Source organism: Ammospiza nelsoni, chromosome 22 (genome assembly GCF_027579445.1).
Source record: "Ammospiza nelsoni isolate bAmmNel1 chromosome 22, bAmmNel1.pri, whole genome shotgun sequence".
NCBI lineage: Eukaryota > Metazoa > Chordata > Aves > Passeriformes > Passerellidae > Ammospiza > Ammospiza nelsoni.
In genome coordinates this window covers 1,591,063-1,603,839 of record NC_080654.1, presented here as the reverse complement: position 1 = coordinate 1,603,839, position 12,777 = coordinate 1,591,063, and the positions used below count along the sequence as shown (strand labels likewise).

General features: G+C 48.7%; 1 protein-coding gene across 1 annotated transcript; it reads left to right on the top strand.

Moving 5' to 3' along the window:
• The first annotated feature begins 246 nt into the window (after positions 1-246).
• Positions 247-12,777, top strand: LOC132082984 (C-signal-like). The gene is made up of 6 exons (XM_059487465.1): positions 247-429; positions 8,018-8,069; positions 8,319-8,506; positions 9,534-9,689; positions 11,086-11,196; positions 12,018-12,777. Exons 1-6 carry the CDS (start codon positions 289-291, stop codon positions 12,129-12,131), a joined length of 762 nt encoding a protein of 253 aa, XP_059343448.1. The 5' UTR covers positions 247-288; the 3' UTR covers positions 12,132-12,777.

Below are 12,777 nucleotides of genomic sequence, written 5' to 3'. Positions count from 1 at the left end.
GAACCAATTCTCCTTCCCCTGGCCCTTCTCTCCGTGCCCCGGAGCCGGGAGGGGCAGAACCAATTCCCGTTCCGGCCCGTTCTCCGTGTCCGCAGCCGGGAGGGGCAGAACCAATTCCCCTTAGAACCAATTCCCGTTCCCGGCCCGTTCTCCGTGCCCGGAGCCGGCCGGGGGCGGCGCCGCGCTGGGGGCGGGCCGGGGGCGGCCCCGCTCGGCTCAGGTTGATCGAGCCCCGCGTGGGCTCCGGAAGCGCCGGGAGCGGAGCGGAGCGGCCGAGCCGAGGCAGGAATGGCCCAGCCCCGCTGCCGCTCCGTGCTCATCACCGGCTGCAGCCGCGGCATCGGCCTGGGGCTGGTGCGGGGGCTCGCAGCCGCCAGCCCCTCCCCGGATTTGGTCTTTGCGACCTGCCGGTACCCCGAGAAGGCGCAGGTAAACGGGGCGGGGGCGCTGGGGGTCCCCGGAGAGGGGTAAAGGGGTCGGGAGGGAGGAGAAGGCAGTTTGGAAATGAGGAACATCTCGAGCATCCCTGTGCTGGCAGAGAGAGAGCCCTGGCTGGGGATGGAGCCCGGCTGGGATGGAGCTCTCGGGCTGGGATGGAGTCGGGACGGAGCTCTCGGGCTGAGGATGGAGCCAGGACGGAGCTCCTGGGCTGGGGATGGAGCCAGGGCGGCTGGAGCCGATACCGGGCAGCTCTCCGGGCTGGAGCTGGGGTTTATCGATGACCGGGAGCGTTCCCGGGAGCAGGAGAGCGAGCGGGACAGGGCAAGGCAGCTGCAGCATCTCCAGCGCTCCTGCCACCCCTTCCGTCCATCCCCGAGTTTCTCGCTGGGTTTGCTGCTGGAGATTTCTGTGCTGTCCTTGCCCGGACCTGCAGGGACAGCCCGCGGTCCCTCAGAAACATTTCCCAGAAAGGGGAGAAACCCGGCACAGCTTTGCTTCTCTCTCTCTCTCTCTCTGTCCACGCGTCTCTGTGTGCCCTCTCTGCCTCTTGTTCTCTGCTGCGATTGCAGCAATTGAGAAAGCGCAGATGAGCAATGAATTAATCACTTCTCTGAGTTCCCCTCTGTGCTGGGCAGGGCTCAGAGCTCCTGCGGCAAACAGGAATTTTTGGTACCTGCTGCCCGTGGATCCACTCGCAGCTCTCTCTCTTTCTCTCCCATTTCAGCTCAAGTCCCTCCTGCTGCAGCATCGCAGTGGTTTTGGGACCAGTGGTTTTGATTTGCCTCTCAAACTTTGGGAGGCAAATCTCTGAGGGTGATCAGTCGCTCTGTGCCCAGCGGTGTCACCTGAAACTCCCACAGGTGCCCATCCCCTGCTCCTTCCTGCCCTGCCCTGTCCCAAACCCCTCTGGAACAGCCCAGGCATTTGGAAGGAGAATTGACATCCACAGCCCCATCCCTGCATCTCCCCTGCATTTCCAGCAAGGAAAAATGCAAATTCCAGAGGGAGAGAGAGCCCCTGTGTCTGCTCCTGCTGGAGGATTTGGTGATCACACAGATTGTGATCACACCCTCCCAGCAATAAACCAAACACAGGAATTTTCGTTACTGCTTAGCTACAAAAAAAATCTCTAAAAGGTGCTTGGGATGCGGGACAGGGCTGGCCAGGTAACAGCTGCAGTCTGAGCTCTGCAGGTCCTTATGAAACCCAAGGAAAATATTTTAATTTAAAAAAAGTCTCCAGCATAAAGGTGCATTTAGGGCATTTCTGAATGGAAGTGCAGAGAAACTGCCCAGCAAGGCTGGGATCAGGTGCACAGCTCCCTTCCAGGGCTGCTGCTCCCGAGCTCCTCGTGGCAGCACCTGGGCAGAAATTCACCCCATTCTGTTCCCTTTAACTCCTGTTCATCACCTGAGCAGAAATTCACCCCATTCTGTTCCTTTTAAGTCCTGCTACCTGAGCAGAAATTCACTCTGTTCTGTTCCATTTTCATTCCTGTTACCTGAGCAGAAATTCACTCAATTCTGTTTGCTTTTAAATCCTTTTCCCTAAGCCCCTCGTGGCAGCACCTGAACAGAAATTCACTCAATTCTGTTCCCTTTAACTCCTGTTACCTGAGTAGAAGTTCACCCCATTCTGTTCCATTTTCATTCCTGTTATAGAGCAGAAATTCACCCCATTCTGTCCCTGTAACTCCTGTTACCTGAGCAGAAATTCCCCCCATTCTGTCCCTCTAACTCCTGTTATTGAGCAGAAATTCCCCCCATGCTGTCCCTGTAACTCCTGTTATTGAGCAGAAATTCCCCCCATTCTGTCCCTGTAACTCCTGTCCCCTCCTGGCACCGCTCCCAGCCCCGTTTCCTACAGAGATTGCACAAATCTCGCTGTGGCAGTGGCACAGGAAGGCAGCAGAGACACCTGACCCGGGCTAGATCAAAATCTCCCTGCCTGGCTGTTTGTCCTAAAGCTGCTCCAGCCGCTGCTGACAGAGGTTCTTTCTCTTTTTCCAAATGGCCCCTGCGATTTTTTCATCATAATGGTCTCAGATCCATTACATGGAGAAGTGAAATTGTTCCTTTAACAGGAAGAGCTTCCTAGGAAACATTACACGGGCAAATCTCAGCATAACTCATCAGTTTTTATTTGGTTTTTGTGTGTGTGTGTGTGCTTGTGATTTTTATTTAAAAATCTGCAGCAGAAAGGCTGCAAACCTGCAGAGGGAGATGAAACAGCCCTCAGATAGTGCAATGTGTTTGGCAAGAGTCTGGGTCACTCCTTGGTACCTTTCCTGGAAAGCCTCTGGCAGGGTGTCTCCTGTAGGAAACTTCTCTTTTTCACAAACAGTATGATTTTATTTCATCATAATGTTCTCAGGAGTGAAATTGCTCCTTTAACACGAAGAGCTTCCTAGGAAACATTACACAGGCAAATCTCAGCACTACTCATCACTTCTGGGGTGGTTTTTTTGTGTAGTCAATATTTAAAAATCTGCAGCAGAAAGGCTGCAAACCTGCAGAGGGAGATGAGCCAGCCCTCAGCCAGTGCAATGTGTGTGTCTGGGAAGAGTCTGGGTCGCTCCTTGCTGCTGGGAGAACCCTGGAAAGGCTCTGGCAGGGTGGACTGGCCAGGAGCCACATTCCAGCAGCCCCACGGGGACCCTGCTGGACACATGGGGTGCATCTTCAGCTTTCCCCATCTTTTAGAGGGGCAGGTTTTGTCCTTGGTGCACCAGGGTGGGTTTTTGTTCTCTGTGAGGACCTCCAGGCCATGTGCTGTGCTTTGGCAGGACATCAATGGAAACCTCTGCAGCCAGCTGAAAGCACATTTCTAACAGATGGCTTTGGAAACTCCACAAGGAAGAGAAATCTTTACTAAAGGTACTGTGGTGGTTTCAGCAGCATTATCTGCCCCATCTGCAAAGCGTGGAGCTGGCACAAAGCTTTCTGACCCTCTGAGAGGGCTCCCACTGGTCCTTGGGGCTGACAGAGGGCAAGAACAGACCTGCCCCAGCCTCCAGCACTGGGAATCGTGGGCATGGCAGCACCAGATTCAGCTGCTGCTCTCACAGCTTGGCTGCAGCCTGGCACTGCTGCTGAGTGTGGTAGGAAAGGCAAAGGTTCTGTGATTTTCTTGTCATTTTTCCTTTTCTTTTTCCCTTTTTTTTTTCCTTTCCTTTCCTTTCCTTTCCTTTCCTTTCCTTTCCTTTCCTTTCCTTTCCTTTCCTTTCCTTTCCTTTCCTTTCCTTTCCTTTCCTTTCCTTTCCTTTCCTTTCCTTTCCTTTCCTTTCCTTTCCTTTCCTTTCCTTTCCTTTCCTTTCCTTTCCTTTCCTTTCCTTTCTTCTTTTCTGTCACTGAATTTCCAGTCAAATTTTGAACTCCCAGAGTTCAGGTTTTTGCTCTCCAGGAATTGGCACTGCAGGCTCAATTTGGGGCACATGAAACGGGCTTGGTCCATCTCAGACCTGTTTGTGGGCTGTGAAATTGAGGGAGTTTTTCTTTCTCTGCGCACCTGGGCCAGTGCTTGTTCTCCTGACAGCAATTCAGGTGGTGTGGTTTTGGTTTTTCCTCTCGTTTTTTTGTTGACCATGTGAAAAATCCTCCTTGTCCAAGAGAAAAGCAGCTTTGGACAGTTCCTTTGGCAGAGCAGCATTTTCCCTTGGCAGAATGGAGATGGGCAGAGCTCAAATGAAAAGGCTTTTAAAAACAATCTCCCAATTTTTAGAGGAAAAGTGATTAAATACACCTGGCAAACACAGCTCCACTTTGGGCAGGAATCCCTCAGCAGAGTGATGAGTGAATGTTTTGGAGCCCTCCAAAGAGTGGACAGAGAGGAGCCATTAAGGAGCTGCTTTTCCAAAGATGCTGGGGAAAAATCTGAGTGTGCAGGGGAGATCTCAGAGTGTGCTTTCCTCTCTTCCCCAGGAAAAGCAGCACATCTATCTCCTGTAGCTCCCTAACCTTGGGTAATGCTGAACAGCTGCAGGGTTTTGCATGTGAGTCTGTGCTGGCAGAAGTTGTGAAAACTCGAGCTCCGGGGCTGAGGAGCTCCTAGGTGGCCTCCCCAGAACATTTGCCTAACAAATGGGCTGCAGATCACAGGATAACGTGCAGCAGGCAGGCAGATAACCACTGCCCCTGCTGGAAAACACCACCGGAGACTCCTCCAGCCACGCTCTGATCCCAATCTGCCTTTTCTTGGGCTGTTTCTGCCTTTTCTTGGGCTGTTTCTGCCTTTTCTTGGGTGGTTTCTGCTTTTTCTTGGGCTGTTCCAACGTTAAAAAGCAGCCACAAATCTCCTGGGAAATCATTCTGGTGTCCTGGTTTTGCTCTCCAGATGGGCACAACTCTGTCACTATAGGGCTCACTGCTGTTTTCAAGGTGAAAAAGGGATTTTATTTTCTGGCTCCAGCATTTATAGGTTTCCCAAAGTGGCAGTGAATTGGAAATGGGCAGTTTGTCCATTGCCACCTCTCCAATGGCACTGGACAAACCAACAGCCCCCCGTCAGATTTCTCCTCCTCCTCCATAAGAGAATGCAAAACAGAGTTTGTAGAAAGTGGGTGGGAAAAGTTTGTTACAAAAACATAAACATCAGAAGGCTTAGAAAATCTTAAAAAATCTTAGGAAAAAAGCTTAGAAAATCTTTAAAAATCAAGGTGACACAACCCCAGTGCTGCTAGCAAGGAGCCAGCACAAGCTGGAATTCTCTTTTCCTTCTTTGCTCCTTCCTCCCCCATCCTGCTTTCCTATAAAAGGGAAAACTCTTAAAACGGTGCAGGCCCAGGTGTGATGGGGAAGGAGGAGGTGAATAAATCAATAAAAAAGTGCCCAGAGCTGTTGGATGTGCACAGGAGCATCTCCCCAAGCCCCAGCGAGTTCCCAGGTGGGCAAATCCCTCTGCAGAGCTCTGGGAAGCCCAAATGTGCATTTTCCCCCTCTCTGGAGCAGGGGATTGAGCTCCAAGCTGTGCCTGGTCCCTGCTCAGCCCCGGAGCTCCCTGCTCACCGTCTCTGTCAGCTCTGGGGTTTGTTTTTCCCTCTAACACATATTTCAGCCATGTGGTTTGCAACTGGGGAGAGCAGCTGAGCGATCTGTGCACCACATTTACCAGGCAAAGGGGGCATTTCTGAAGTCTTTTTAATTTTGGGCTATTGCAGAGTCGCTTTGTTTGGTTATTTTATTTTTTCTGGAAGTGTTTTACACTTCCTACAGCAGCGAGGGCTGGATTTTCTGGAGGCAGAGAGGGCTGTGGGTCAGGGCAGTGCTGTGGAAGCTGTTCCAGGGTTGAACAGCGAGCTGGCTGTACACTGTGATACTGAAAATCTGTCTCAGAGGGACGCAGAAAAATAGGATACACCTCTGGCTTTGTCCTGAGTGCAAGCAGGATGAGGTGAAGGATACCCGAGCACCTTTATCCTGCCCTCAGGCTCTGTTTGTTTGCCTTGATTGCTTCCAACTGGCTGAGCGGGGCCAGGCCCTGTCCAAGAGCTGTAACCCAAGTGGATAATGCTTTCATAAAGAAGGCAAAGTAAATCTTGCTAAATGACAAAGACAACAAAACATTCCTGCTTGAAATCTAGCAATAAATACCCCGTGTGCTGATGAGTCTGTGTCTGGAGCCCTGAGCGCCAGAGGATCTTGTTTAAATCAGAATAGGCCGAGTCTTTGTTAATCGTAATTAAAAATCAGCAGGCAGGAAACAACAGATGCTAATCAGAGTTTAATTCTTGTCTTGGACTCCCCACAAGTTTGATTCTCAGGGGTGATTGCTCAGGTGCAGAGCAGTTCTGCAGCTACTATGCTAAATAAACACTGGTAGGGAGTTGTGTTGTGGCTTTTTGTTGGGCTTTGTTTGTCTTGTTTGTTTTTAAATTATCTGTCACAGCACACTAATTAAAAATGCCTTGGCTGGGATATGTTGGCTGTACCTCCTTGTCTCAGTCCTCCTTTTCTCATGCTCCTTCTAGTCCAGGAGGGGGAAAATAGGCTTTCCTGCCAGTTTTAGATGTTCTAACTGGGTTTTTCAGCTTCTATCAGGTGTAACATTCTTGAAGACCAAAGCTGTCCAGATCAGCTTTGTGCTGGGAGCTGCTTCTCAGAAATTCAAACCCCTGAAGTGGGAGTCACTTGTTAACCAAGTAATTAACTGGAAAACCCATTGAATTTTAAACCTAATTTGCATGCAGCTATTGTGATTTCGTGCTGTGTACTGGAGAATGCTTCAATTCTTAATTGAAAATATTGTTTGCTCAAGTCTCTCAGCCTCTCTTGCCTTTCAGCAGCAGCTGGTAGCTCGTTTCTGTCAGAGAGTAAAGCATATAAATAAACAAACTATAAATAAATGGACAAACCTGGAGCAGCCAGAGCACTCCTGGAGCTGATTTTGCACTGAGTGATGCCGTCAAACTGAAATCCAGTGACAACCCAAAGGCACAGAATCACTGCAGGCTGAGCTGTTTCATCAATAAACAAGCCAGTGTGTTCTGGGCCTTTAATTTATGGAAATCTGTCCCACCAGGCCCTGTCCAAAGCGAGGAATGTCTTCTGGTTTTGTGCTTCTGGCTTGTTTTTCCTTCCCCCTCCCCTTAACAGCCTTAACTGCAGTTGTGGACTGGCCTGGGTGGGAGCACAAATCTCCCAAAGAAGCCTGGAGAGAGCCCTGCAGGGCCTGATGTGAGATAAAAGACGTGATCCATTAGGGTTTGTCAGAGCACACCGAGTCCCTGAAGCGTCTCCAAGGGGCAGGGAAGGATTCTTTCCAAGCCTGCCCTCCTGACCCCTATTCCCAAAGGGCTCCTAAAGAAAGGGCTGGAGTGTTTGGCCAGGTTTGCTGTGTCTCCTGAACATGACTGGGAATATGGAATCCATCTGTTGTCTTTGGCCACGCTTCCCACTTGGCTCCATGGCACAGAAACCTGAGAGCTCCAGCTGGGCCCATAAATCCAGTTTGGACTCTCTTTGTGCAGGGGAGAGCAGGGGTTTCTGCAGGAACAGCAGCCTGCAGCGCTGACAGGCACTGAGCGAGCTCCAGCAGGGAGGGAATTGTTCTCCTGGACAGTGGCTGTGCCCCAGACTGATTCCTTGGTGGGCTCAGCCTCCACTTACAAGAAGTGACGCTAACGAGGCTGCTGGGGAAACCAAATTCCCATGGGGAAATGAAATTTTCCTGCAAACAGAAATTCCAAATGGGTTTTTAAAAGCATTCCCTGAAGTTGCCCTGAAGGGGTGTCCAGCACTAGCTGAGCTTCAGGAGAAATTAGGATTTTCTCACAGAACTGGGGAGGCACTGGATTTTTACTGGAATGCTGAGGACTGAGCACTGAAGCTGGGAAATGTCCCACTAAAAATCCAGCAGGCTGGAGTCTGGACTGAGCAGGGGAAGAGTCCAATTTCCTGATCTGGCTCTTAGGAAAGCTGCTCAGCAGGCTGGAAAACAAAGGAGAATCTCTGCCTTCAGTCCAATCAGGGAAATATTTCAGTTACAGTTCTGGAGGAGATGCAGAATTCAAAGTGATTTATGTAATACCCATGGAGATACACACACATATATATAAAATAAAAATAATTCTTCTTCCTAGGAACTGCAGCAGCTCAGCAAGCAATACAGCAACATCAAGCTCCTGCAACTGGGTGAGTAAAGGTTGAAATTTGTTCAGCTTAGGTGAGTGCATCTTAAAAAAACTGGTGTCCTGAGTGATCAGGAGCTGAAAATCATCTTAAGATAACACTGGGGAAACGTAATTCTGTAAAATCTGTGCATTTCCACATGTGTGCTGCCCAAACACCCCCAGTGAGCCTCAGCTTTGGTTTGGCACAGTTGTCCTGTGCCAGGCACTCCCCGCACTGTTCATTGGGGCTTTTCCTGCCTCCCCTGTGCAGATGTGGTCTGTGAGAGCAGCATCAAGAAAGTGGTGAAGGAAGTGGAAGAAATAGTGGGAGACAAAGGGCTGAACTGCCTGATCAACAACGCCGGCATCAACGTGCTGGCCTCGCTGGAGGAGGTCACGGCAGAGACCATGCTCACCATTTATGAGACCAACACCGTGGCCCAGCTCATGGTCACTAAGGTGAGCAGGGATGGGCTCAGCCTGGGGCTTTTCCACGTTTGAGCTGGAATCGTGCAGGTGTTTGTGCCCTTGGAGCTGCACAGAGACAGTTCTGCCACAGAGCTGCTGTCTGTGCACCACTGGGGGGGTCACTTTGTGGCAGGGGGGGTGTTGTGTTTGCAGGGAGGAGTGATGGATCTGACTCCGTGTTCTCATGGAGTAGTAATAAATTAACCTTCTGAGGTTAATCAGCCTCAGAAGGTTAATTTATTACTTTATGGTACTACATTATATTAAAGAATACTATACTATACTAAAGAATACAGAAAGGGTACTTACAGAAGGCTAAAAAAAGATCAAAATGAAAATTTGTGACTCTTTCCAGAGTCCCAACACAGATTGCCCAAAGAGTGAAAACAGCTCACAGCAGAAACTAGTGAAACAATCACCTGTGGGTGAACAATCTCCAAATACATCCCACATGAGCAAAACACAGGAGAAGCAAATGAGATAAAAATTGTTTTCCTTTTCTCTGAGGCTCCTCAGCTTCCCAGGAGAAAAATCCTGGGCAAAGATTTTTTCAGAGAATGTGAATGTGACAGTGGGGACAATACAGAAAGGGTACTTACAGAAGGCTAAAAAAGATAATAATGAAAATTTGTGACTCTTTCCAGAGTCCAGACACAGCTTGGCCCCAATTGGCGAAAGAGTCAAAACACCTCACAGCAGAATCCAACGAAACAATCTCCAAACACATTCCACATGAGAAAAATAGAGGAGAAGCAAATGAAATAAGAATTGTTTTCCTTTTCTCTGAGGCCTCTCAGCTTCCCAGGAGAAAAAACCCTGGACAAAGGGATTTTTTCAGAGAATGTGAATGTGACAGTGGGGACGGGAGGTGGGCACAAGAGACTGCTGGAGGAAGGTCTCCTCTGGCCACGGGGGCTGAGGAGCCACCACCACGCTGTCCTGGGGCTCCTGCTCTGGATGAGGGAATGATCCAGCTCCAATCCCAATCACCAAATGAAGCAAACTCTGCTTTTCACAGGCGTTCCTCCCGCTGCTGAGGAAGGCAGCGCAGCTGGGCACTGGCATGGGCTGCCACAGAGCTGCCATCATCAACATGTCCTCCCTGGCTGCCTCCATGCAGCTCGTCCAGGCCAACGAGATGTTCCTCAAGGTCTATCCCTACAGGATAGCAAAGGTTTGTGGGTGCTGGGGTGCATGAATACATCACTTGTTTATTGCATGAGTGTGGTGGTGTTCACAGGGGTCCCAGGATGAGGGAAGAGATGAGAATTTTGACTCCATGTTTCACAAGGCTGATTTATTATTTTATGATATATATTATATTAAAAGTAAATTGATATATATTATATTAATGATGATATATATTATTTTTAAAGTATATATTATATAATACAATTATGATATATTTTGTATTAAAAGTATACTAAAACTATACTAAAAGAATAGAAGAAAGGATTTCATCAGAAGGATGAAAGGAATAGAAAGGAATTATTCTATTCAAGAAAGGAATAGAAAGGAATGATAATAAAATCTTGTGACTGACCAGATAGTCCAAGACAGCCAGACTGTGATTGGCCATTAATTAAAAGCAAACACATGGGACCAATCAAAGATGTACCTATTGCATTCCACAGCAGCAGATAACCATTGTTTACATTTTGTTCCAGAGGCCTCTTAGCTTCTGAGAGAAAAATCCTAGCAAAGGGATTTTTCATAAAAAATATCACAGCTACAGGCTGCCCTGGGCTGTGTTCCGTGGCTGAGGGCAGGTGGAGCCATGCTGGCCTTAGCAAGGGGTGCAGCACCTCTGTGGGCACAAAAATGTTCTTGTTCTCCACCTGGGTGGAAATGGGAGCTGTGGGATGCTGCACCTGGAGCAACTCCTGGAGAACAGGCTCCTAAATCCCTGCTCTGATACAGATCCATTCCCAAGGGATTCAGGGAAGAGCTGATGCCATGGAGTGTGAGAGAACAGGCTCCTAAATCCCTGCTCTGGTACAGATCCACTCCGAGGGGTTTGGCACTCAGGGAGGAGCTGATGCCATCGAGTGTGGGCTCCATCAGCTGTGTTCCTCTCCCATCCCAGAGAGAGAGCAGGAAACTCAGCAAAAGGTGTGCTGACCTCTGTGGTGATGTCAGTCAGTGACAGGTGGGATTTTCAGTTTTCTCACATCCAGGGATTGAGTTTGTACAGATAGTCAGGATCACACATACAGCTTCTCCTACACCACCTACTCAGAAGCTGTTAAACGCTTGTTTTCCCTGTTCAGAAGTAAATGAATGTTTGCGTAGTGGTTAGTGCAGAAAAACACAGTCCTTATGTCAATATTATTCTCCTCCCAGCTCCTGAGGATTTCAAATGCTACTTTATGTTCCCTTACAACTTGGTTTCGTTTTTGGGCAGTGAGTTTGTGGTGGCAGAGCTTTCAGAGTTCCCAGAAAGCCTGGATGAGTCCTGAGAGCCTCCTCCTGCCCCTTGCTGTGGAAGGGATGTGCCCAGCAGCTGGGCTGGGGTGGTGCTCCAGGCTCATTAATCACACATTAATTAATGGGCGTTTCCACCCCTGCAGACTGCCCTGAACATGATCACCCGGTGTCTGGCTGCAGACCTGAAATCAGACGGAATTCTCTGCATCTCCTTGCACCCAGGCTGGCTTCAGACAGACATGGGTGGGAACATGGTGAGTGCCAGTGTGGAAATGTCACACTGGGGTCCCTTGTGTGGGGGTGTTCACAGGGGTCTCAGGATGAGGGAAGAGATGAGAATGTTGACTCCATGTTTCAGAAGGCTGAGTTATTATTTTATGATTTATATTATATCAAAAGAAAATGATACATTAAAACTATACTAAAGGAATAGAAGAAAGGATTTCATCAGAAGGCTTGAAAGGAATAGAAAGGAATGATAACAAAATCTTGTGACTGACCATAGCTGGACTGTGATTGGCCATTAATTAAAAACAACTACCTAAAACCAATCAAAGATGCACCTGTTGCATCCCACAGCAGCAGATAATGATTGTATACATTTCGTTTCTGGAGAAAAGGTCCTAGTAAAAGGATTTTTCATAAAATATGTCTGTGACACCCTTGCTGTCCCAGCCCCCTGGCTGCACACACCCCTCTGTGGGCTGTGACACACCAAAATGTCACCGCTGAGTCAGAGATGACACAGATAAATGAGTGACACACTCCATGCATTCTCAGAAGGCTGATAACTTTATTAAGAATTCCTTTTTATACTCCAGTTTGCTACAGAAAGGGTGCTAAGAAAAGACTCTTTTGTGAACAACTTTATGAGGAATACAGCTTATTACAAAACACCACGTGGGGATTGTTTTAATTCTTTCTCTCCAGCTCCCTCAGACCAATTCACGGGAAAGCTTATCGAGCTTTCTCTCTGACAAAAACACATCTCCCTCCATTCTAGAGCCTCCTGAAATGTATTTAATTATATTCAGCAGGAAATTCCCAGTAATGACCTAAGCTTGATTCATTCCAGGCTCCCATGCAGGTGCAGGAGGCCATCCCAGGTATTCTCTCTGTTCTGGAACGTCTCGGTGAAAAAGAAAATGGTTCTTTCCTGGACTGGCAAGGGGAAACTCTGCCGTGGTAGAAGAGCACAGAACTCCACAGGAACAGCTCCTCAGTCACAATTTAACCACTCCTGTCTGTCTCTAAGGGCTTTTTACACGCTTGTTGAAATAGCCATTGACACTCAGCCTCCCTGTGGGTGTGTTTGGGAAGCAGAGGGGCTGAGTCTTTCCCTTGGCATTGCTGCTGCTCTGCTCTAGCTGCAAACACTGCTGTGCTCTCGGAGATGGGCATCTCCTGGAGCCCTCTGAAATGGATCCAAACCTGCAGGTTAAATCCAGGGGCTGCTGCTTCCTTTCCACTTCCAAAACCAAAGTGGGCTTCTGGCTCTTTGCAGAATTAAATGACCTGACCTAAGAGTAAGGCCAGTGGAGGCTGTCAGATTCCAGCAGGCTCAGTTAACTCCAGAAAAAAAAAACCACCCAACTCCTTTGATTCCCTTTGTTCCTAAGTGAGCCAAGGCTGAAATTGCCCAGCTCTAAACCAAGGGGATTTGTTACCTTCTGTGAATTCCGTGGCAAACTCTGAGCGTCCCCAGGTTGCCAGTGTGCACCAGGCACTTGCTTTGTTCCCAGTGGGTGACTAACAGCCTGATATGGGGGTGGGAATGTTGTTTTGTACATAAACTTCTGAAATGTCTTCAATAAAGTCTCAGTCTGTTTACCGAA

Coding starts and splice junctions, on each gene's coding strand:
- LOC132082984 (XM_059487465.1), top strand. CDS start 289: ATGGCCCAGCCCCGCTGCCGCTCCGTGCTCATCACCGGCTGCAGCCGC. Junction 8,070..8,318: donor CATCAAGCTCCTGCAACTGG/GTGAGTAAAGGT, acceptor TCCCCTGTGCAG/ATGTGGTCTGTGAGAGCAGC. Junction 11,197..12,017: donor CAGACATGGGTGGGAACATG/GTGAGTGCCAGT, acceptor GATTCATTCCAG/GCTCCCATGCAGGTGCAGGA.